General features: G+C 37.2%; 1 protein-coding gene across 5 annotated transcripts in view; it reads right to left on the bottom strand.

Annotated features, from left to right (window-relative positions):
- ARMC8 (armadillo repeat containing 8) overlaps positions 1-26,966 on the bottom strand; it is a 112,647-nt gene that overhangs the window by 26,811 nt on the left and 58,870 nt on the right. For all 5 annotated transcript variants that reach the window (XM_012451129.3, XM_012451130.3, XM_012451134.3 and 2 more), the window contains 4 exons: positions 9,818-9,900; positions 9,427-9,508; positions 4,379-4,465; positions 1,433-1,525 (listed from right to left, as the gene is read on the bottom strand). In XM_012451129.3, coding sequence (XP_012306552.2) covers positions 1,433-1,525; positions 4,379-4,465; positions 9,427-9,508; positions 9,818-9,900 — 345 coding nt within the window. The remainder of the gene's footprint in view (positions 1-1,432; positions 1,526-4,378; positions 4,466-9,426; positions 9,509-9,817; positions 9,901-26,966) is intronic.

Below are 26,966 nucleotides of genomic sequence, written 5' to 3'. Positions count from 1 at the left end.
AGAATAAGATAGTTTGTACAGATTAGAAGAGTGGAATAGGTTCCATTTCCAACATTAAAGTTGTGCATGTCGGAGAGGCCATTTAAGTGATAGATCGGCGGAATACATTAACAGTTATATCTGGATATGTAGATTTTAAAGTAACCTATTAAAGGGAAGTCGAAACCACGATATGAGATGAAGTCCCTGAAACTGATGTAAAGAGAATTGGAAACCAGACACTCAATGGGGGAATGTTCCCAGAAAAGAGGTTGAAAAGGAAGCAAGGTAGAAACTGAGTTAAAAAAAAAAAAAAGTACTCTGAAGAAGTTTCAAGAAAGAGAAGTGCTAAAGGCTGTGCAAAGTTTAGGAGAAAAATAACTGTGAAACTACAGATTTGCTGCTTTCTTAGAAGATGATTATTTCTATCCCAAAGTCTGTATAAAAACAGTAGATACAGCATGGAACAGGGAGAAAAATACAGGCTTGGAAAAGGTTCTGAACCCATTTCCATTATTAGCTGTGAGGCCTTCACCCTCACAATTCACTTACCCTCCCTAAGTCCTAGTTTTCCATTTGTAAGGTGAATATATACCAATATATCTTAAAATAAGAATTAGAGATAAAAATAAAACACCCAGCTTAATGTCTAGTACAGAGCAATTAAATTGTACATAGAATAAATATGTTTTAAAAATCAATTTAGGATTATTCTATGTTCAATTTCAAGAAAAGTTTAATAATCTTAAGGAGAAATAATTCTCTAACCTCATAAAGTTTTAGAATCTATTATAAATTATTTACTAGAAACTGTTAAAAAATTAGTATTTATGCACCAATTTTGTTACCTTGGACAAGTTATTTAATCATTCTGCAAAAAATGGCTAAGTATGTGAGGTAATACATATGTAAATTAGCTCAAATTAGCCATTCCACAATCTATATATCTTTCAAAGCATTGTGTTGTACATTATAAACATATATAATTTTTATCTGCCAATAAAAAAACAAAATAATTGTTCTGTGTCTTAGTTTACTTCATCTATAAAGTATGGTAAGAACTTCCTGGCTGATATCATAAAGTTGTTTTGCAGAGCAAAGGAGATATGAAAGTGCTTGTCAAGTAGGTAGCACTACACAAAATGTTATATGTTCATGATGAGGAAAATTTATTTTCCCAGAATTAGATAAGTTTCAACATCTATTCACTTTTCTTAATAATAAATAAGAGAATGGAAGCATAACTTGCTTAGAGTTAAACCTTGCTTACAGTTGAACCTTAGTTCAATACTAAGTCTTCTAGGTCTTAGTCTTCAGAAAACTAGAACAAAATAGCAAGATTTTTGAAAAATAAAATTCCAGACATTTAAAATAACACATTATTTATAGTTCTAATTTAGACAATAGCTCTATTCCTTTTGTAAATTATGATATATATAAAAGTGAAACATACCATTAAAGCCCAAATTCCATTCACTCGTAAAGCAGGATTTTCACTCTGGGTCAATCCACAAAGTAGCTCTACAGCTCCTGATTCCAAAATTGGCTGCCATTGGACAGGAAAAAGAAATCACAGCTTTAAAGTCAGGTTTACAAACTAAATGTGCATATGCCTTGGCACTTTGCCTGTGATTTCTTCCCCACTCTTACCCAATTCTGGGCAACTTTTGCAAAGCAGGGATTGATGCAGCCATAAAAATCATATTGAGAAGGGCAAAGACAATTATTTTCTCATAAATCCCAAAAGTCAAAAAAAAAAAAAAAAAAAAAGAAAGAAAGAAAAAAGAAAAGAAAAAGAAAACACACCAAACCAAACCACTCCATCATTTCCTTTTTTCCTTGTAGTCCTGGAGGATTCAGGAGACATCCTAGTTATCTGTAAATTTCACACATACCCTTATGATCTCATTACCTAGTTCCCCACTCTCATCGTTCTCTGAGACTCTGTCACTTTCTGCTTTATGTGTGTATCTTGTGCATTCCTTATAAACTCTGACTACGAAGTAATACGGTTGATAAAGGAAAGAAATATACAGGAACTTAGACAACCAAATCATCCTCCTTCCAAGCTGTCAGTCTTATTCCAAACATGCTGCAGAATTTATCTTCTAGGATATTTTCAGGACTACTTATCAATTATACAAGTAAAATAGTCCTGTACTTTTACAGTCATGCCACATTTTACACCTAAAAAACCATGCTTTAGTCTAATTACTTAACTTTATTTATGATACTTGAACAAACATGAATTTTTGGTAATTTCTAAAAAAAAAATTCAAACCTTAGAGGATTAAGATTTACCATCACCAATGAATGCTTAAAGGTCACTTGTCAAGAGGATTCTATAAATGTCAGAAGCAATTCAGATTTATATACCCAGAAAAAGGGGTAAACGTTTCTCAACTTTATAATTTGTGATATTGTAAAAATTTATTTTGAAATAAGTTCAAACTTACAGAGTAGCAAAAATACAAGGAACTCTCAGTCTTTTCCCAGATCCACCAGTTTTTAACATTTGCCATCATTGCTTTATCATCTCTCTCGTACTAGATACTTAATCCACATTATCTACCTTTTATGAACCATGTGAAAGTAGGATGCATACATCATGCCCCTTTTACACTTAATACTTCAATGTGTATTTCCTAAGAACAAGGATATTCTCTTAGATAGCCATAGTACAGTTACCAAATTTAGGAAAGGTAATATTAAATTAATACTTTCATCAAATCTATAGTCCATATTCTAATTTGTCAATTGCCACAAAAAATGCTCTTAAGGCATTTCCCTCTCCGACCTTGGTTCAGAATCTAGGTTTTTTTTGTTGTTTGTTTTTGTTTTGTTTTGTTTTTTTAATTCTTTGAGACAGGGTCTTACTCTGAAGCCCAGCCTGGTGTATAGTGGCATGATCATAGCTCATTGCAACCTCAAATTCCCAGGCTCAAATAATTCTCCTGCCTTGGCCTCTTGAGTAGCTAGAACTACAGGTGTGTCCACCACACCTGGTTAATTTTTTAATTTTTAGTAGAAACAAGGTGTTGCTATATTGCCCAGGTTGGGAGTTTATTTTTCAGTATAAAAAAATCATGAGTGATCCTCTGCCTGAGCTCATCTACCTATTTCCTAACCAGACCCTAAATATCCTGAAGGCAGATCTGGAGCAATATAAGAGCAGTTAAGGATGATTAATGGTGGCACACTGGCTGTGACTGGCCAGTTATCATCGGACCAAGACCCCATCTATAAGGCAGATGGAACTGATGAACTGAGGGAAGCTCTGGTGTACTCTTTTGCCTTTCTCTTCCATCAGAGTAACTACCAGTCTCTCCCTGTTTTTTCCAAGATTCCTGCTTGTTGAATAACTATTTCTGAACCACCATCTTGGTTTTTTGTTTTGTTTTTTAGATGGAGTCTCCCTCTTTCACCCAGGCTGCAATACAGTGGCGTGATCTCAGCTCACCGCAACCTCTGCCTCCTGAGTTCAAGTGATTCTCCTGCCTCAGCCTCCCTAGTAGCTGGGATTACAAGCATGTGCTACCACCCCAGGCTAATTTTTGTATTTTCAGTAGAGACAGGGTTTCACCATGTTGGCTAAGCTGGTCTCAAACTCCTGATCTCAAGTGATCTGCCACCTCGGCCTCCCAATGTGCTGGGATTACAGGCGTGAGCCACTGCACCTGGCCAGAACCTCCATCTTGTTAATACTACCTTTCTTAATTACAGTCAAAGCCTACAAGTGCTATAATACAGAAAATAAATTCAACACAATGGGACTACTAAATGCACAATAAACCTGAGTTCATGATTGGGCAGATCAGAGGCATTATGACATAATAAAACTAACTTTATAAGGTTTTTCCCTCCTTCATTAAGGTATATTTTAGTTTTTCCTATTTAAAAAGGAATACATACTGAAATATTTTATAAAATGCAAAAGTGAACACCCAACCAACCCCTCCCCAAACAACTATCATTAACATTAAACATCAGAAGATGACTTCCCAATGACAGCAGTTATCTCCTTGAAATGACTTATAATTCTGGTTTAAAAAATTTAGTCTTAATTTATACTTTAGTAAAAACGTAGCCTGAGCATAGTTTAGTATTTGTAAGAAAAATTATTTCTTACATTCGCAGTTTCAGGCAGTGTAGATGGACTTTAAACTGTAATATCTTTTAAATAAGCTGAATATGCTAGATGGAATAAAAATAATAATGGGAAATAACCATATTTTAACATGAATAATTTATTTGCATGTCCCCACCCCTATGCAATCAAACAATTCAGAAGTCGTTTTTAAACCCAACCCACAAATTTCAATGTCAACTACTATAAAAAGTATTTGAGTAAGCTCTAGCTGGACTGGGCAAAGTCTAGGAAAAGAAAATCAATACTAACCTCTTTGCTTGGAGAAAATTCAAGAAGAAGATTACATAGCATGGAAGATGCTACCACTAGGATTTCATCTGGTGCATTTTGTAAAACCTGTGGAATTAAAAAAGGGATACTATTAATGGTTTGGAATGATGAAGATGAGATATAAAATGACTAAATAAAAACAAGAACAATGATTTTGCAACCTGATTCTTCATATTGGAGAGAGGGTTAGGAAGGATCCACTTGACACTATGTCACCTAGTGCTATAATTATGACTGACTAAGGCCCTCAAATCTATCTTGCTAGGAGAAGCTGCAGCCTCACTGGGGGCTTTTGCAGGGAGGAGACAGACACGTTAGGGAAAGGTACTCTATGAAATGCTTGAAGGCCAAGGGACTGCTCTGGGGTTAAGTTAGCTCATTCTACGTCATCAGTCAAGCCCCTTATGAGTGTACAGAATGGCCTTACAGCCTGTCTTTCTGATGTCTTGCTAGAATGGCTTGTTTGAGCAGGAGAACTGATGGATCAAGCAAGCTACTACTGCACAGGCAGGACAGTGTGGGAGACTGGTTCTCAGGAATGAAATCACACAGAACTTGTTCCAACCCAGACACCTCCACTAACTAGCCTGAGCCTGCATTTCTTCATCTATAAATTGAGGAAAATCAGACCTTGATAGAACCATTCAGGATTAAATGTGATATGGTAAATAATAAGGGAAGTACCATAGGAGAGAAATGAGAAACAAAGACTGTTTGGATACAAATTTTGGCTCAACAACTAAATAGGTACATGTATTACTCAGATATAAAATGGTATCTGCTTCACAGGATTGTTATGAAAAATGAATGAAAAATTTTAGAATAGTAACTGGCACATAGTCATGGCTCTATAAGAAAGGCTTTGAAAATGTTAATTTAGTACCATAATTGCTCTTGCTACCAGGCACATAATAGGTATACAGTAAACTAATTGCCATGGACCGTCACGGAACCAGAAGGCAACATAGCAGGATGACAAATGTTAGTTGCTATTATTAGAACCTGTCCTTTCTAGATTCTAAGAGACAAGTCTTCATAAACACCATCATTTATATGTAATAATCACTTCAACCTAAATCCTCTGCATCTGGGATCAGATCAGGCTCAGGCTTATGATCCTAAAAGGAGTATTAGGAGCTCTAGTTATACAAACCAGAAATGGGTAATCACAAAAAATTTCAGTTAAATATATTATCTGCTTTCCTTGCTAAACCAAGTCTGAAGTTCTTAAGTTAAGAATAAGCATAAATTATAAAGTAGAAGCAGCTTGCCTAAGATATTGTGTTTTAACTCTCCTGTGGACTGTTCATTGATAAAGATCAAATTAAATCTCATATACTATGCATGCCGAGCTCTGTGTCTGTCACAACCTCCCTAAGGCCCTATTCACCCTTTCCTTGCCTTGCCCTTCCTCTAACTCTTAGGTACATCCCACCCAAGCTTTAAAGTCATCCTAGCCCTTTCAGTCAGAAGTCATTCTATCCTCCTCTGGGGTCCCATTGCCATGGTTTGTGACCGCTAATAGGATCCTCACGACTGTCAATCTATTCAAATTCTTTTTTTTTTTTTTTTTTTTTTTTTGAGACAGAGTTTCGCTCTATCGCCAGGCTGGAGTGCAGTGGCGCGATCCTGGCTCACTGCAACTTCCGTTTTCCAGTTTCAAGCAATTCTCCTGCCTCAGCCTCCCGAGTAGCTGGGACTACAGGCATGCACCACCACACCCAGCTAATTTTTTGTATTTTTAGTAGAGACAGGGTTTTACCACGTTGGCCAGGATGGTCTCGATCTCCTGACTTCCACCCACCTCGGCCTCCCAAAGTACTGGGATTACAGGCGTGAGCCACCACACCCGGCAATCTATTCAAATTCTTTGCACAATTATGCCAATCTCCCCTTCTAGTAATAGTTACACTTCTTGAAGAAATAATCTATATCTATGGTCTAATTTATACTGGCCTGTAGCAACCCAATGGCACTGCACAAAATGTGTGCTCAATAATCATTTTCTAAAACTATACTACTTAGAAACACTGGTTGAAATAAGTCGATGCCTATCAAGTCTTTAAAAAGTTGCTTTGGTTGACATAATTCATTTTTGAAAATGTTTACTGTTTATAGAAATTAATTTGTTTTTATCAAGTTTTATTAGATAACATTCACATTAGATAACATCTAATGATAAACTAAAGCAGAAGAGATCCTATAAATTTAAAAACCACTTACCTGGTGCAGTGTAAGGTATGACATGTGAAATTCAGAAGCTGACATCTAATACTGACCAAACAATTTCACCAAAATAGGAACAAAAAAGTCACAAGTAATTTTTAAATTAAAATCCAATGCCTACCTTCTTGCAGTTTGTTAACCAACAGTTAAAAACATGGAAAAGCAAATGGGAAAAATCAACAGATATGCAAACAGCCTCTGGACTAGAGACTAAAAAGTATCTGAAGTAAGTTATTTGTTTACTTCCAAGCTTTTAATACTATAGTTTAAACACAGGACAAAATTGTAGTTTGAGAGTAATTATACCCACATGTGCCCAAGTACACAAAACCTTTCTAGAATGCTCACCACACCTTTTCCCAGAAAGAACTAAAGAGAAACCACATTACTCCATTTCTAATTTGTATGATAGAGGGCTACTGAGTTGAGCAAGCAGGGAAAATGGCCCTGGATGAAAAGGGAGTCATTTGGGGAAGCAGAAGAGCACTTAAAAAATCTTAAATGAACAATCAATAAATCAAGATCAAGCTGCTATGAAAAAGGTGCAATCTAAGAATAATAAAGAGTGGGAACAGTAAAAGAAAACATCACTTGAGGAGAGCCTTAAAAAATCCAGAAATGGCAAATCTGGCCCCAACAGTTTTGGATAAAGGATGGTGGACCGGAAATAAACTTCTGCTGGTGAGAGCTGGCATACTCCATAAGCAAGTGTGTTCCAAGCATAGAAAGGCACTGATATTATAGTTGGAGAGTACGGTATAGGTAAATAACCATTCTGAGATTTAGGGCTTTTAATGAGGTTCAGGAAGCAAAAGGGTATCAGAGAATGAGGAATATTCAGAAGAGATGACATATATCTAATAGGGTGAAAAAGAGTGAAACTCAGAAAGGTGTGCCAATGGATAAAAATGAGTCAAGTTCAATGTTACATGCTGCTTAGGCATTCCCACTGAAAAGAAGTTAAAGAAACATACTGTTCTGATAGGCCTCATAAGACCATATTGTGACACTTGTTTAGACTAGAAAACTCTTGTAGTCCCCCTGACAGCTCCTCAGTAGTGAATCATATACCCAATCTATCATTTCTTCCACTGAAGTATCTCCAGGGTTCACATGGTCTTTCCTAAGCCACTCCTACTGCTTTATTCCAGGACCTCAATACATAAATCATATACTCTGTCATTAGATGAACCTCCTCAATGGAAGAACCACTCAGCATGTCAACTCCCAAGGCCATGGCATTGGTCTGACTCTTCCACTTTGTCCTTACCTGCCCACTGTTATGTCTCATTATATCCCACTCCTCTGCTACAGTCATAAAGGTATCCTTGCTGTTCCCTACACATGCCATACATAATGTTTCTCCTCATGCTATTCTGCTCCCTGGAAAAATCCTCCTGTTTTCCTCTTGCTTTCAAAGCCCACTTTATATTCTTCCCGTCTGAAAAGTCTCTTGCCTAGTTCCTTTTTTTTTTTTTTTTTTGAGATGGAGTCTCACTCTGTCGCCAGGCTGGAGGGCAGTGGCATGATATTGGCTCTCTGCAACCTCCGCATCCCAGGTTCAAGCTATTCTCCTGCCTCAGCCTCCCGAGTAGCTGGGATTACAGGTGCATACCACCATACTCAGCTAATTGTTGTATTTTTAGTACAGACAGAGTTTCACCATGTTGGTCAGGATGGCCTCAATCTCTTTACCTCATGATCCACCTGCCTCAGCCTACCAAAGTGCTGGGATTACAGGCGTGAGCCACCGTGCCAGGCCAGCCTAATTCTGCCACAGTGATGGCCCTGTCCCCCAAACCTGAAGCTTTAAGCCAAGAGTAAGAGATCTGTGGTAAAATGCTTTTGGTAGGCTCACTGTACCTGAAGGCTTTGCTTAGTACATACTAGGTATGCAAAAACAAAACAAAACTCTAAAAAATCAGGCTGACTAAATGCAAGCATATGATCACTTAAGAAAAAAAATGATAGACCAAAGACCAAGTAGACCTATGGTTTTGATAATATATCAGGGGATAACATTATTAGCAGTCACTTGACGCATGCTCTAAGTCTTGATTCAGATTTATTTGCCCCGAACCTTTTTGGGGTGGACAAAAGGGGCTTGTAGAGAAGACCTAACATCAAAGATGTTATTTTAAAAAATATCGAGGGGCCAACCAGCACTTTGGGAGGCCAAGGCAGGAGGATCACTTGAGCTCCGGAGCTCAAGATAAGCCTGGGCAACTTAGTGAGACCTTGTCTCTACTTTAAAAAATCAAAAAAATTAGCCAGGTATAGTGGCACATGCCTGTAGTCCCAGCTACTTGGGAGGCTGAGATGGGAGAATCACTTGGGTTGGCAGGGGTGACCCAAGGCTGCAGTGAGCCGTGATTGAGCCACTGCACTCCAGCCTGTGTGACAAAGTGAGATCCTGTGCCTATTAAAGTAAAAATAAAATCCAGGGATTGCTAAAAGACTAAGAACAACACATTATCTCTGTAAATGGCAGATTCCTTTGCTTTTCAGAACTAAAAATTACAACGATAATTCTGGATATAAGGTTAAGGTGTAATATTAAACAAACAGGGAGATTGGGTGAGTAACTAAAGCTTAGTTAATAAAAGAAAATCTGGCCTGTAGTTTCCCTTCACACATGAAGCATTTGTAGATGCTCAGAACATCAGATTTAAGAAGATAAGTGTTCAAAATACTCTACACAAAAATCAGACCTACTCCTAGACTAGGGAGTACTGTTAACTAGCTCAGCTCACTCTAGGCTTTGCGAGTATGGCTGTTACTGGCTGATCCTTTCTTCTTACCTTCATTAAAGGTTTCCACACAGCATGATCCTGGAAACTGGTTCGAAGCTGCTGCACAGATCTGGATAAACTGTGCAAACATCTACAAAGAATAATCGAAATTAGCTTCATAAGAAACCAAAACTCTTACGTTTCAAACAAACTGGTTGGCATTTCACAATGACTAATGTACACTTCAAGCATGTCTATATTGTTAAGTGAACTACATCAGACCACTTCACGGGGTTTGGAGGCTAGGCTCTCTGTTAGACAATGGTATACACTCTATGAATTTACCTGAGTGTATTTTTGAGGAACATTTGTAGTCTGTGTTTACTCAGTGAAGGACCAGAAAGGAAATAGGTTAAACACATGGCAAAAGGTTTTTATTCAGACCATTTAAAGCTCATACCTGACGGCAGCTAACCGCACCTTGACACTAGACTCAGACAAGCCAGTCACAATTCGGTCCATCATATTTTCAGTCTCAATGATCTGGAGAAAAAGGTTAATGCTGCATAAATAACAACATGAAGGTGGCAAAATTCACTGCTTGTAAATGCAAGTATGTTAACATTCATTAAAAGTTTAATGTTGTTTTTGGCAAGAGTTTTTACCTCTCGAACAATCATCTTGCGGTGGGGGCAGGCAGCTCATCAGAAAGGTAGGTCTAGCCCACTAAGGACCTGCCAGGCTGAATGACAGGTGTAAGGGGGCAAGTTATGTTTGTTTATTTTTAAAGACATTTAAAACAAAAATTAAATGGTATCAATATTGCAGAGGTGTTGGATAAACAATCTTGAGAAAAAGTAAAAGAAAGAAATGAACTCTCATTGGGCAGGTTCCTTCCAGAGTGAGGTTCTAAAGAAATCACAGTCCACGCTCAGCCCTCATGAAATGAAACCTGGCTTCTGACAGAGCCACCCTGTGGCTACTTTCTTACCAACTGACTGAAACTAAGTCTCATATTTAGAAAAGTAATCCTTGCCATCTTTCACTATAGCACTAAGTGCTCTAAATATAATCACTATATCACTATAATCATGAAGCTTTATTGTTTCAACTTATAAATAAGGTAACCTGTAATTTGCCTTCATTAAGCAATGTCTAGATGCAAAATAAATAGTGTGTGAGGGAAAATGAATTTGACTTGTGTGGGCCTATGGAAAAATAGCGTTTTCATATTAGAATAAAGTACTCATGACATCACAACACAAATATTAACAAAAACATTTGTTGAGTTCTTCTATGTGTCAAGCATTGTGCGAAGTATGTTATTATATTACCCAATTTAACCCTCACTTTTCTGTAGGCATTATTCTGGATAGTACAGAGCTTTCTTATAATCACAGAGCTGAGACACATACCCTGACCTCCTGAGTCCATAGGCTCAGACACACTTGTAACAGCCCTGGTTAAAGTAGTCCTCTTTTACTCACCAGGTAGTTCCCAATATGGGCAACTCATTAATGGGAGTCATTACTCTCACCTGAGAGAATACCTGGACCAATAGATCTTAACCTTGGTTGGACTTGCAGAAGAATTACCTGGGGAGATTTTTTTTTTTTTTTTAATCCTTATGTCCAGGCCATATAGCAGACCAATTAAATTAGATTCTCCAGGATCAGGTCTAAGCACCTAATTTTTTTTTTTTTTTTAATCTCCTCAGGTGACTCCAGTACACATCCAAGGTTGAAGATCACTGACCTAGACTAAAATGAGAGGATTCAGAAGGCTGACCTAAGAATACAAGAGAGTGGGAAATCTCAGGATGTTTCAACCAAACAGGAAGAGAAGAAAATACTGTTAAAATTAACAATGATCAGGGAAAATATCAACTATTAAGAACAGGGAACCACATTTCAGCTGTAGGTTAGGAATGGTAATTTTTACCAGTTTCCAAAATTATTTTATATATTGATCTACTCCTCACCCCAGATCAAACCTAATCCCATTCTTACTTATATAAACAATCACTCTCGGTCCTCATTGTCACCTCTAGTCCCTAAACACCTCCCTTTCTCAATCTACCTACTCCCTTCAACTCTTATAGCTTTTCCCCCTGGCATGGATGTCCTGCTCAGACACTCCACTTAGGAGACCGATTCACTTTCTCACTGTCCTCCCACCACTCATTACTCCTGCTCCAGATCCCAACTGCTGATGTTGCAGCACTAGAAAAATCACCACGCATGGCTGTCTGTTCTTTCAGTGTAAGCGATCCGACCTCAGCAGCACCCTCACTGCTGGTTGACCAGCTTTCACCCCCGCTGGAGATGTCCATATTCCCTATGGTAGCTACCTCTTACTTGAAATTCTTCCTGCCTTCCCTCATGCTATCAGCCACTGTATGCCTACCTCATCTTTGTAGGGACCTTGCTTTATTTTGGGGACACATGTTGCAACGTCCCACTTCTGATAAAAAGTCTCCATACTTTTGCTATTTTCTTTACTCTTGTTGAGGCTGGGTACTTCAAGCTCAAAGGTCTTCTATCTTGATCCAAAAACTACCTTTCCATAACATTCTCACATCTTTACTCTGCCCCATGTCCCATTTCAATCGTGTTTAAAAGACGTAAGTGCCCAAACTTTGACCTCTTGAAGCTAGTCCTCTCCCTGCTTCCCATCTTTAAAGGGGCATATATCCAATAAATGCTCTCTGTCCATCTCCATCTCTTACTCTACATATAAAACAATGCTATGACTTCAAAACCAACTCAGTATGGGAAATTTTCTAGTCTAAAGTTCTGTCCTAGAGCTTTTTCCCGACTTCTAACTCCATAATACTGATTGCCTAATAAATATGACATGGATGTTCAGTGGAACTTCCAATCTATTATGTCCTATACTGCATTTGTCCTCCTACTCTCCCAGTTTTAGCTAAACCTGCTAGTTCCCTGTGTCTTTCTGTTTTTGCTAATGACATTTTAACATTCTCCCAGCCACCCAGGCACTACACTTGTGCTAAGTTTGATTCCAACTCTTCCTCCCTTACCACACAAAACTAAAACAATTTACTCAGCACTATACCTTATATTCACTCCATCACCTTTCGCATTCCATTAAACTAGTTGGAATCTTATTACTATTTCCTTGAGGATCATAGTTAGTGTGTTTTCCAAATTACCTAATCTTCTGTGCTACAGCAACCATCAAAGACTGGTTGGTTGGTTGGGTTACTTCAATCACATACTAGTCACTGTTCTTGAAACGGACAAGGCCAAATCAGCACCTTCAGCACGGGAAGGAAACAAAAGCCTAGGGCAAAAGTTTCAGGCAGTGGAGAGCTGGATGCTTATGCCTGAAAGATCCTGCTGGCTTGGGAAACTATTTTTACTTAAGAATGAGAAGTAACTTGGAAGAAACAACTGCTTGTACTGGACATAGTTACATCATCAGAGAATGTGGTGGTAGTAGGAGTATGGATGGATTGAACACATGGTTACTCTCTAGGAAGAACCGAGAAACACTATTGGCATTAGCTCCAGATGCTTGCCCTGGATGTGGCCAAGACTTGAAAGAGGTTTCTAGATAAAGTTTCCTGGCTACATTCAACTAAAGATGTAAATCTACCAAAGAACAGGAATGGTGTAGCAATCATGTAGGCATTTAATAAAATATATCTCGGTATAGCCATAGGTCACAAATCCCTGAAACTGCATAGCACCAAGAAAAATCCTAATTCCACATAAGAGATGGGACAGAACATTCTACAACCTTAGTATGGGTAAAAGTCCAGACCGTATTCTTCTTCCCAAAGTTAGGAAGGCGGATATCAAAGAACCTGTGGAGAGGGAATAGGGTGATGATCAGAAATAAAATGAGTAGGTAGCCAGCCTAGTAGGCGAAGCTGGGGAAATGGAATGCTATGGAGTGGATCTGCTGTATAATCTTGGGAAATTTACTTTACCTCTCTAGGCCTTCAGTAAAATGAGGAGATAGAGCAATGATTATTTTATCTCCAATCCTTTGTAATCAGCAGGTGAATAAGGATCATGTTAGTCAGTCTGGGCAAAACTATCATGTTTAGAAGGAACACGGGAAGAAGGCAGGTGAGGAGAGGCTGGAGAACGTTTCAGGTCTAGTTTGAATGTTAAAAATCAGGGAGAAGGCAAGGAAAGGCAAACAGCACAGCTTCTACTTGCATTTCTATAATTATGTACTTAGCAAATATATGAGTGCCCACAGAGTGCCAGGCATGGTGTTGAAACTCAAAGACAAAATAGTGAGGAAGAGAAAGCCCTTGCTTCTACCAAACTCACAGTATTGAAAAAGCAAGCACAATTAAGTGTTTCAGTGCTATAGTGCTTGATTTCATGGTAGCAAGAGCACCTTAGGAATGACAAGGACACCATGCGGCCATAGACTGAAACAAGCATCTACAAAGGGAAGGTAGGAAGACATCCTTTCTCAAGAATACAAGTTTTACAATCTAGGACAGTGGAAAATCGTTAGAGCTCAATCACTGTAATATTAAGAGTGTAGCTTAGTGCTTTCTTTTAAAGTTTCTAGGGGTATACGGTGCCTGATACTTTGGTGACAGAGTATAGCTATGAGGTGGCTGGAAAACACTTTCCCAGTCAGGACATAAAACGATCTGGAGGTGTCTTCCCTTCAGGCACAAGTTGACCCTTCTTAGACCATAGTCTGTCAGGATGTCTACAGTAGAAGGCCTAAATTTGTAACAGAACTTGTCATGGAGAGAATTCAGTAACCCTGCTAGGGCTCTAGAAAGCATGTTACTTGAATCTCTAGTCCACCTTCTCCTTCAAGATAGGAGTCTAGTAGTGACAGTGAAAATAATACAAGATTAAAACGTAAACTTTTAATTCCAAAAGGGTATGCGCAATATGATCTAACCAAAGTTTTGCAAACTTGAGGGCATGGAGACCATCTGTATATGGATACAAAGGGCATTATAGTGAATACACTGACAAAAATGAGGATGAAATGTAATCACAAGACAGGAAAAGGTTTGGAATCCAGTTCAGAGAAAAAGTTTGCAGGTCAGCAGGGAAGGAGCTGGTAGTAGCTGCTGCCACAGCCCTCTGACCCACAGGAAGGTTTAACAGTGCACCAGACAGCTTTTCAAACATGGGGTTGGAAAGCCAAGAGCAATAAAACATGTTCTCCATGGTGCCTTTTAACAACCCCAGTACCGTGCTCCACAGCCTTGATATGATGGAGGGTGCCAAGTCCTAGCACCCTGCAAAGGCATCTTAGGTCCTTCCAGGATGTAAGAGCAATGCCAAGTAAAGCTGGAAGTTGTTCTCCCTCATGGTTCTTGTTGGAGACTCCTCGCCATAGCTCAGCAAATATGCCCTGTAGCATAGCTGGTTGGATCTGCTAAAAAAGAAAAAAAGACAGTGCCCTCTGTTACACAGACACTGTGCGCAGCCAGAAGGGGTACTTTTAGTAGATTGAATCCTCACAGTGGAGGAGGCCATATTTCTTTCTAGGCTTTTCTAAGGGCCTGGACTGTAAACTTAACTACAGAATTAAATCACATAAAAAATGCTGCATACTCAACTGACCGTTTTAAGTCAATGGACCAGGTGTTGTATACCTCCCTACTGGTGTCTTTAGTTTTTATAACATGCTTTTGTGCAACTGTCTCTTGCATTGTGACTCTTGCAGGAGTGGATAGGATCTATTACAACAGGATCTGAGCGCCATGTAGTTGGCAAGACTTTCATGACTGGTGGGAAAGAGGAACACTCAGTCCAAAGGATCTTGGGGGAAAATGCAGAATCTAGATAATACTAAGGTGGTGGTTTATGGTATACACAGGAACTCCGACACCTTGAGAATGGGCCTTTCACTACAAGGGAACTTCCCAGCCCTCCATGAGCTCTAGTGGATCCACAATTTAGCTGTGGCCAGGACATAAACCATCTTTTCCTCTGAGCACATGAAGAACTAAAAGAGTCAGAGATATAGTCTTTGAAAAAGCAAAACAAACTATTCTTCCAGCTTTATCCAGGATGAAACTTTCTTCAGATACTAGAAAAACTTTAGCGTGGACTTCAGTTTCAACTGTGTAGAAACCAGGTCAAGCAAAATATGTGGAAACTGAAACCAGGTAGATTCTTGGTGGTGTTGGCAAACTTCTCAGACTATTCAAAGTGGGAGGGTTGTAGTGGGGGAGGGGAGTGTCAAGGGAGTCGGTGGTAAAGTTGGCTCTCCCTTTAACATCAATCACTTATGTGAATGTGCACAATAGCTAGGCAAATACAACCTAATTCCAAACGGACTTTTTTAAAGTTTCCAGAGAAAGTTTTAATGGATTATGAGTAATAACAAGACAGAACTGGCCAGAAAGACTAAGGATCTGGAATTAAACTTTGAAAGTCGTAAGTAGCAGCCATTTAAGATCTAAGTGGATAAGATATCAAATCCAGAGTCTAGTTAAAGAAGGAGGGACAAAGCAGCCAAGCAGGGCGCAGGGTGCAGCACAAGGAGGTCAGAGAGTAGGTCTGGCAAGGAAAAAGGATGTATAACAGAGACTGGACCTACTAGGTGTGGATGGCAATGCTTTAGTCTCATGGTGTCAATATAGACAAGTCCCAGGGCACACACTTGAGTCTTTCCTAGCAGGATCATTTATTTGAGGTTTTGTTCCTCACTTAAATTTATTTTATTTTATTTTTTTAGGAAATGAGCACTATAAACCCAAGATCTCATGACAGTGCCATCAAGATACTAGTTTTGGAAATAGGGTAGAGACTAGGCAAGAAAAAGAAGGGCCATAAGGCAACAAGGTAGATACTAGAATGAAAGAGGCATGTACAACCACTTATCTGGGTAGACTGAGTAGAACCAGTAGAAGTCAGGGGAGAGATTCATTCCCCAAAATGGAAAACCAGTCTTTCCCTAGGTTTTAGGAAGTGACCATGTGATTTCATAAGATTATCACAGGATACTTGAAAACATGATGCCATATACATCATGGAAATGCTTGAGCACCTAATGTGTATTATTCCTGAGTACAACCTCATACCATTTATCCTTTATTAAAACAAAGCAAAGCAAAAATAAACCAAAGACCAAAAAACAAATCCAAATCCCAAATCTCCAACAGTGCATGGTCTTCCAAGAATCAAGTAAGGGCAGCTGCAGTGCTTGCTCCTAAATCAGTTCAACTGGAAAACCAATTCTCTTACTGCATCCTCTTAATGCAGTGGACATAACTATCTGACAGAATTAAACACATTTGTGCCTGTTCATTTTTAAGTTGAATAATGTTAATATCTGAAGAGGTCTCAGAAATCGTATCTGAGGTCTTTGCAGTTCAGAAAGATTAAGTCACTGGTCCATGTTCTTCAGGCAAACACAGCAGAGCAGCCTGAGCACCCTCCCTGACCCCGCAGGTTTTCTTACTTCCAGTGTGAGGTCCTTTCTACTCACTATGTCATAAGAGTGAGATTTTTTGCTTAGCCTTAATAACTAAATTGAGATCTGACTTTGAAAACAGGGGAAGAGGAAAAGAACTATAAAAAGTTATCATTGCTGTAGGAACCACAGACTATATATTGACATCTTGAGCCAATAAAGATTAGTATACTATAGTTGGTAAGAGATGACATCATTAATAAACTAAACAAGAAGGGAAAAAGATACACTTTACACGACCTCCCAGAGACAAAATGGCGAATCAACGATTCAGCTTTGGTTGGGGGTACAAATGGCAAAGGTCGGAGAGGATGTCAGCCAGTGGAAAGATAAGCCAAGAAAAACTGGGAAGAAACCACAGAGTTCCACTGAGATTTCAACTCATCTGACCCCCATTTTAGAATCAAGACCTAGCTTTAGCATAGTAACCAAATGGAACCAATATTCTACTGTCCTTAGCCACAAGTTCCATTCATCTGTTGTGAATAAAAACTGTAGGGTTTCCCATCCATACCCAGTTATGTAATATCTGTGCCACTGCTCCAATGTAAAATTTTCAGACCTTTTCCTCTGGCAAATAATTTTTAAAGTAAAAAGCAGTTTTGTTTTGTTTCTTCTTTTCATTCTTTTTTTTTTTTTTTTTTGAGATGAACTCTCGCTCTGTCACCTAGGTGAGATCTCGGCTCACTGCAACTTCTGCCTCCTGGGTTCGAGCAATTCTCCCACCTCAGCCTCCTGAGTAGCTGGGATTATAGGCGCACACCACCACACCTGGCTAATTTTTGTATTTTTAGTAGAGACAGGATTTCACCATGTTGGCCAGGCTGGTCTTGAACTCCTGACCTCAAATCTACCCACCTCAGCCTCCCAAAATGCTGGAATTACAGGCGTGAGCCACTGCACCCAGGCTTTGTTCTTTTCTAAATGAGAAAAAGTTGTTCAGCTTCTCTTAGAACAGATCACTGGTGAATGTATCATATTTTGGGGTCTCAGTAAACATTTGACCAAGTATTTCTTCCCTCCTCTTTTTCATTGCTATCCACTCCCACATTCCTATCAAATTTCTCTAACATCATGTTCTTGAGTCAACAGAAGCATGTTTGGGAGGCATGGGGTGGGAGGAAATAGTCTATCTTCTCTCAGCTGGAGACCTAAAAAACCCACCATCTAAGAGATGGTCTGCAGGGCCTCTTTTTGGTCCTTTCTCTTGAAGGTACTGAATTAAATCAGCATCTAGTCTCTCCTGTAGACCTGCCTGCCTGTCTGGGAGCTGGGAGCTATATCACTTCCCTTTAGGTGTAGAAGATAAAAAAGAGGGGTACTTATTGTGAGTCCATTCTTAAGTTTCTATATTTCATTTTTGTTTTTAAGCCTCATGATATTTTTTTGTCATTCATACCTGTGGTCATTTACACTTTTTATTTTCTTACTAGCTGGAAAAGTCATTTATGTTAAATGTTCAGAAAAAACATTAGAAGAACGTTCTAAACTTTTCTATACTTTGTAGAAAAGTGGGAGCTTTCTCTTGAGTCGACTTTTCCTTTCCCCAAAATTAAAGGTATAAACATATTACATCAGAAATACTTATACTGCAAAAAATTAGATCAATACTTCTATCAAAAAATTTTTCTCTAGTATGAGTTCAATTTCATGAAGTTTAATCATTAGCTTAATGGCAGAATACAGCCTAAACAGCCACTGAATTATACTTTTAACACATAAATAAAACCATTATAAATTAGGATGCAAATAACTGAGACTTCCATCTCTTTCCTTCTATTTGCCATCCTGGGGACATGAATGATTCACAGCCCCAGGAACTGCACAGCACAATAGCTGTTCAGCCCCTATTCCTCTATATACACAGCCACATACCACATAGTTGTTATTATCCTACAGGTTAGCTGGCTAAAGTTTCAGGTCCAAGCATACACAAATTACTCAAAAGATAAAGCATTACCTACAATATGCCAGGTGCTGCCTTTATGTAGCTTACATTCTAGTGACAACCATTGACAAAGGAGTAACCCGTTAACAGATTCAAAGACTTTAAAATGTTGCCTGAAGTTTAATTCTATTCCTATAAAGAAGCTGTCTACAGAATAAAACGCTGGAATAGTATCTTGATACATAATTCTGGATACTTCCTCTCTAGAATAAAATATAATCATATTTAGACAGCGTCCTTAGAAAAACATTTAAAATTAATGCAGAAGGAACATAGATACAGAGGTCCCTCCTTTTCTATAGGTTAAAACTTCTGAACAAGTGATTTTAGTATTTTAGAACATGAGAAATCTTCCAAATAAACTTCTTTATTAAGAGAGGGAGTCTTCCAGACTCATTCATAATAGGCTATTTCAATTACAGTCATATCTTAATCAGATTTGAGTGCATTATTCATGGCAAAACTGGCTTTTAACGTGGACAAGACTTTTATACACACAAGGCTCTGGAATTATTATATAGCAATTTAGTGTCTCATCTCCCTAACTACATTAAATTGTAAGTATTCACAAAGTACATGCCAGTCTTCTGCTTCATTCTGAGCACACAGGAAGTACATCATCAATGTTACATATGAGTGGACAGATGAATTAAAGCATCTCATTACCCACTTAGTACCAAAAGTTATGTAAGAGAAATGAATCTAACACTTTGCAAACAGCTAAGACTAATTGTTAATCTATAAACTAAGTTCCCTCAATTTGTAGCATTTTCTTTTCAGACTAATCGTATACTCTTTTGTAAAATTTCTTGCCATTTTATGTCATAATTTGGGTCTGATAATGGTATGTAACTTAACATGTGTAAAGTGATGTAACAGTTAAAAACATAGGCTATGGAAAGAAAAACAACATAGGCTATGGAGTCAGAGAGACTGAGATAAGACAGAGACTCTACCACTTACTAGCTGGGTGGCCTTGGTCAATTTGCTGATTTCCTGATCTGCAAAAACTATCTCATAGGGTGGAATGAGGATTAAGGGAGAGAATGTGCTAATGCTTAGCACAGGGTCTAGCACATAGTGAGTGCTCAACAAATAGTAGTAGTTATATTTCTGTTGCATATGGTTTCTCAGATTCTGATGACTTAAGTATCTGAATTATATGATTTTTGCATGCCCCATACCTCCTAACACAACACTTTATATAAATATAAAGCAAAGGCTTAATCGATATTTGCTTAATAACTGAACTAGATTTTTTTTTCTCTCGAGCATAGTGAAAAATCTTATTCAGGCAACTTTGCTAATTACCAATACACAGAACCCAATAGGATTTCTAATCATAACCCAAAGCCACAGTTTTAATCTAATTTTTCTAGGGGCTGTCACATGCCAAAATCATTCCAACAAGCAATCAGTATGTAGAAAAGTATCCAGTGACAATGTCTACTGTCAACAACTGATAATGCCTTTCTTCAGAAAGTCCTACAACTGGCTTCTCCCTCTTCTGGTCAGGGACCTCTTTCTTCCTATATGCCAGTATACACAGGCATATGGGAAGTTTGGTATTTCACCAGAACGGTTTATGAGAGCTTCTACTTAGCTGTGCAGTATTAGCACAGGGTGGGCAAACTTTTTCTGTAAGGGCCAAGCAGTAAATATTTTAGACTTTGTGGACCATACAATTCTGTTACAACTACTCAAACTACTCAACTTGCCTTGGTAGTACAAAACAGTCAAAGTCAACACATAAACCAACAAGGCCGTACGGCAATATAACCTTATGGACACAAACTTGAGTTTAATTTCCTTTTCATATGTGTCAGGAAACATTCTTCTTTTAATTTTTCCCCAACCATCAAAAAATGCAAAAACCATTTTTATCTTGCAAGCTATAGAATTATAATGCAGGTAGCAATATCCACAGGTTGTAGTTTACCAATCCCTATGCTAGCATTTTAATCATAGGAAAGAGTATAGCAACAATCCCTGATTCTTATCACAATCCTAGTCTTTTCAAGGTCTACTACTCCATAAATATTTAATTATTCCAAACATTTCATTCATTTCCCGAAAGAATCTTCTTGAAAATCCAACTAAGTCACAAACTTTAGATTTACAGATCTAATAAAGATATTTTAGCCCATTTCTTGGTGTATATAACATGTCTTTTAACTAGAAAATAAACAATAAACAACCAACTTGTACATCATACTTTCAATGGCTTAAGCAAAGGACATACCACGAATGGTCTAACACTCAATTTTATATCTCCATTTAATGAAACTATGAAATAAAAATTCATTATTTTATAAATACCTCTATTATGTATATAGCATTATCACTCCCAGGTTTGCTTCTTTCAGTATGTTGAAGGCCAAAGGTCTCAATACTGTGGGGAAGTGGCAAAACCTGGTCCTGTCAGGGTTATTTCTTTAAAAATACTTACCATTGTGAATGAATGTTGCAAGGATCACATAAAATTCTTTGGTGGATTTGCTTTAAGAAGATAACTAAAAACTTAACCAAAGTTTGAGGCAAGGAATTACGAATTCCAAATGAATTTGTTGCTATTCAGTAGCAGAGCCAAGTCCTGAAGGATGCTACTTCTGTGGTACTATGGAAAACCTTCAAAATGTACAAGGTGTTTGTTTCAATATGCAGGCTAAGGCTTAGAAATAATCCCTTGCATCTGCCTGATTTCATGGTAGAGACAAATACAAAATTTTGATGCTGTGCCTTTTAATGACCATTTAGAATCATTAAACTTTGCAAAATATTTAACAATGTAAATGCACAGTACATTTATACTGTTACCCAGAAGATCAACTAGTAATAAATAAAAATGTTCAAAGTGAATGCATGCTCACCAATTTTTTTTTTTTTTTTTTTTTGAGACAGAGTCTCACTCTGTCACCCAGGCTGGAGTGCAGTGGTGCAGCAGTGTGACAGTGTGATTGTGGCTCACTGCAGCCTCAACCTTCTGGGCTCAAGTGAACCTCCCACCTCAGCCTCCCAAGTAGCTGGCACCACAGGCACGTGTCATCACACCTGGATAATTTTTGTTATTTTTTTTGTAGAGATGGGGTTTCGCCATGTTGCCCCAGGCTGGTCTCGAACTCCTGAGCTAAAGCAATTCTCCTGCCTAAGCCTCCCAAAGTGCTACAATTACAGGAGTGAGCCACCATGCCCAGCCAGCAATCTTTAGAGATAGCAGAAATACATTAAGAAAGAGTGACCTAATTTACAAATATGCTTTAAAATCTTACAGCACTGAAAGTACAGGAAAAAATTACATTGGTTCAAAATGTTAACATATATTTTTGGGATATGGTTTCATATGAATGATGACTCTTAAGAAATGACATCCATGACAACCATAAACAATAATACTTAGGTGATCAAAGTTAAATAGCTTTTGGCCTCCTTACTTTTCTTAAGACATCTATTATCTAAGATTTTAACTAATTATTAATACACTTTGGAGGGTATGCTATGACAATAGTTTTAAAAATTAGTATTTTAACTTTCAAAATAAAATTATCAAACAAAAAAGACATCTTGTTATCAGAAAATACTCTACAGAAAGGGACTATGTTTCTAAAAGATAACTTCTTTTACTGGAATAATTTAAAGTTTTAGAAATTTATAGCATAAAATCACTTTCTTCATTGCAAACCTCTTATTTACACCTTCAATGTTGGTCATCTTTTCTTTTAGTATGCTTAAAAATATATTTTTTAAATCTTCCAATGAATTACTTAGATATTCTCAGATACACTTCCATTTACTGAGCACCTATTATGTGGTAGACAGTGTGCTAAATATTTTAAGTACATTACATCACATATTTACAATGACTCTGCAGTTATAACTTCCTTTGCTAGGAAAAAGGATAGAAGACAAATTCTTTTTCATTGCTTTTCTTTTTTTCTACTGCCTATACTTCTTAAAAAAAAAATTAAAAATCTCACTCTTGGCTTTCTTCACATGTCATATAAAACCATTGTGATTGGACAATTATTTTCCTTTAAGGAACAAAAGCTTAAGAGTTCATGTTTTCAATTCTTGAAAATGTAAAATGAAAAGCATTTAGAACGTATTTAAAATAACCAAAAATTGAGCTATTAAATTTCAAATTGACTCAAGGATAGCTCCATGGATAAACACGTCTATTTTAATCTAAGTATTTCTCTGAGCCCTCAGCAAATTCTTACTGGTCATTCCTTACTTTTCTCTGACTTACTGAGGTTTTATTATAACTGCTGAATTTTAAGGCCATACCTTGTTGATCTTTATTCTCCCCTTCCTGTCTACCTCCTCCCCTCCACCCAGTGGGCAATATTATACAATGCAGATAGTTCAATCAGTCAATGCAGATTTGAATAACTGATCTTAAAAATCAGATACTAATTGGAAAAATATTTTATATCAGTATATATAACCTTACAAGTAGGTTGATTCCTGAAAGGTAAATTCTGTAAACCAAATCATACTTTTATCCTTAGAAAATGTGGTCTAGATTCACACTTGCAAATGCTATAAACTTTCTTAAAAGTCACACATTTAGAAAGACAAAAACTGTATTTCTAATTAAGAAATAGTAGTCAAAATTATTTTGAAATGAAGCAAGTACAATACCATAAAACATGTTTTCTTTGGTCTATAGCCAAGCAAGTAGAAGACAAGCCCTCAAGGTCACATGCCTCTTGAAAAATGGGGATTTCCTGCATTTTCTCTATACTGAGTAAGTATAACAGTGAAACCTCTGAATATATGACCAGATGTATATTTCCTCTATTTCAAATTTCCTCTCCTTAAACACAGACAGAATTGCTAGTCAGGTTAGGAAAGTTCCTAATTAAGACAGGAGCATATAAGATAATGGGTGCTTAATAATGCAATATGGTTCATTCATCCATTTGTCTGTGTGTTCATTTTCTTCATTCATTCATTCATCAATTATTTATTAAGTGTCAACTATGCAAAGACAGTGTTGTAGATGCTGGGAATACATTAATGAACAAAACACAAATAAACCCTGCCCTCATGGAGCTTACATTCTAGTTCCTCAAAACAGATCTCCAGCTAAAATATAAGTATTCAAATTTAAGAGGAAAGCTTTCTCCAAGGCTCCATTAGTCAGATGCCCAGGGAATGAAGGTTACAATAAGTACTTAACATGGGCTAATCTGTTTACTTTTGTCAAAATTAAGACCAACATCCTGGTTAGTATACCAGTTCCCTTGAATTTTAATTTATACTTCACTTCTAATTTTCCTTAATTTTCACTAACATTTCTGACAAGTTCTAGTTCCTCGAAGAGAGGAAAAGAGAGAGAATCCTTTTTCAACTTCTAACCTAACTGGTGATCAATAGGTCCTAATCAAGTGATGGTCTTTGTAACAGCAATTATTTGTCATAAAAGAATCTATCTCAAAATTAAAGGACTGTTTGCCACTGCTGCCTCTTGTGACTTAACCACTGACCGGGGATGTCAGTACTTGAAATACTTTGTTGATCTATTTTGCTTCGTATCTTAACTTCTTCCCTTTTTAATGTCCCATTAACTGGACTTCTGCTTCCTAATCAGCATTAATAATGTGGTAAAGGTTATCATTAGAAACTAGATTTTCCCTTTGGCAGAGGTGAGAGCTAATTTCTATTTGGCATTGCTGTCACTGCAGTTACTGTTAATGTGTTCTAGACCCTTCTTCCTCTAAGCTCTCAATTCTTGCCTATGCCCTTACTCTCTCTAACCAAAATCCAGGGTCAGGATCAGTTATCACAGGTAATTGAATTCTTCTAAATTTAATATGGCCAGCTGCAACTGTTGCCAGGCTCAGTGATCCGCCATCTTTTCTTGGGCTTCTTCTCCCTCTTCATGTCATAGCCAATGGTAGTATTTTTCACTCTCACCTGCAGAACTCTTTCCACCAGCACCACCCTCCTTCACTCTAGCTGACAGGACATCACAATAAATTAAGAAGTCTTCAAGTATGCCATAGAGTAATAAAGGATGCAAAGCTTGGAATTAGAATACCAATTTTGCTCCACACAGGATATATAAAGATCCAAACAAATTAAAGAAAATGTCACTTTGTGTATGATTTCTGCATTTTCATTTATATATTTATTCAACAAATATTTCTTGAGTGCTTATTAAGTTCCAGGGAATGTTATATATACATTTGGTTTTATTTTGGTGGGAAGACACCAACACTGCTTCAAAGCAGGGGTGGTAAATCTCCGATCTACAGGTCACATCTCTATCTCCAGCTTAATTTTGCTGGCTCAAAGAGAAGGTATCAAGAAATGAAAACACAGCAGACCTTTAGAAGTCTTTAGAAGCAGTAAGAGAGACACAATTCTATGAAGAGAGGATGGTGTCCCTCTCCTTTACTACTGTGTATAACTCTCATTGTCTCTACTTCATTCTGCCTCCTTTCCTTAACTGGCCATAACAGGGCACTAGGATATATATTATTTACTAAATGTATTGAATTATGTTCCCAATTTTAATTTAAACGGCAGACCAACTGAACTTTTTTTTTTCCTGAAACAAACAAACTTTTTGCTGCTTTTTGACGGGGAGAAGTAGGGATGGGGGGAAGTAGATCTACAGTCCTTTAAATTTCTTTCAGAGATTCTCCACTCATTAACTCAGTTTCTCCACTCAGTAACTTGGTTAACTGAAATTCCATCTTGGCAATCATAAATATTGCATTAAAAAAAATCAAATAATAAACATTGTACTTTAAGGATCTACACAAAAAATACAATCAAGTTCATAAGACATAAGTGTAAACAAGAAATAAATATTTCATGGAGAAAGTAAATAAAAATCTATCCAAATAATTATTTCAACAAAAAAAGAAATAGAAATGCACTCAAAAGAAAAGTGTTAACATTTATCATGTTTTGTACACTGAAAGTAAAAATTTTCCACTCCTATGGCCAGTCTTCAAGCAGATTTCATCACAAAATTATAGTTTACATTTTACAATTTCTCTCTTTAGTAGTTACTATGAACTATAAATTATCCAAACACTTAATTTCCCCAGAAATTAAATATCTTTCTAAAAATGTTATATAATCTCCATTACATAATATCACAGTATCTTTGCTTTACCACACAAAAAAACTATAATTAATAATTATAACTTTTTCTTTATTTGTCATCTTTCTACAGAAACGATCAGTAGTTAGCCTTACCAGGAAATTATACACATTATGAATACAAGTTTTAATAGACTACTGATTAGACTGTCATGTTGCAAGTATTTCTAGAACATGATATCACAAATTAAGTCATTAATTCCAAAACAATGGTTTATTAACAAAAAAGTACAAAGAAGTACAAATGGATATCCTATTTCCCATTGTAGTCCATCTATCTATCTCCCTATCAGTCCATTAGATGGCTTTTAGAGCTGTAAGAATGGGTAAAATACTTCTCCTGTTTCTAATGGGCCCTAATAACTATCCAAATCCAAATAACTGTGTATTTAAGTTATACAGACCAATTTTTAAACAATGTTTAAATCTACCATCATAAAAGCCTCTCCCCTTGCAATACACCACGTACCTAAACTGAACATCAGCGCCAACATCCATAAATCATTTATCACTAATATGTTTGTCTTGAAATAACAGTTTATAAATGAAAACTTAGGTGTTTTAAAAAATGATATTCATAAGGCTGTACTAAAAACATTCTAGTCAAAACATCTTGTTAACTGAACTAAAGTGAAGTACATGGAAACATTCAATTTATTAGTTGTGCTTTTTGCATTGGTTTTAAATCAAAGCTACTCACATATCAAATCTTATTGCTATTACTTCAGTTTCTTCAAGAAATGGATCATTTTCAAGTTATTTCAACAAATGTAAGGTTGTTCCATATTCCTCTTTCTACAGGCCTCAAGAACTTCTCTGAATAATGGTAAACTCTAATACTTTGTGATTCCTCTCACAGTGCTCCTTAAAATACTAACACAGATGGGGAGATTTAGTAAATAATAACCAATTTGCTCTTTCTGCTATGGCTCCTCAAGACAGAACATGTGTTTTTACTCTCTGATGGTCCTGAAAGCCTTGTGTAGAATTTATTAGGTTATACGTGTTTCTGAGTGGTAAGTTCCAGCTTTTTGGTTTGTGGAGGGAGCCAGGTCAGAGCTTAGTTACCACTATACTCCTCACCTAGAAGTATTCTTATCAA

Source organism: Aotus nancymaae, unplaced genomic scaffold, assembly GCF_030222135.1.
Source record: "Aotus nancymaae isolate 86718 unplaced genomic scaffold, 86718_ANA_hifiasm-v0.15.2.pri h1tg000019l, whole genome shotgun sequence".
NCBI lineage: Eukaryota > Metazoa > Chordata > Mammalia > Primates > Aotidae > Aotus > Aotus nancymaae.
This window is presented reverse-complemented; position numbering and strand designations above follow the sequence as displayed.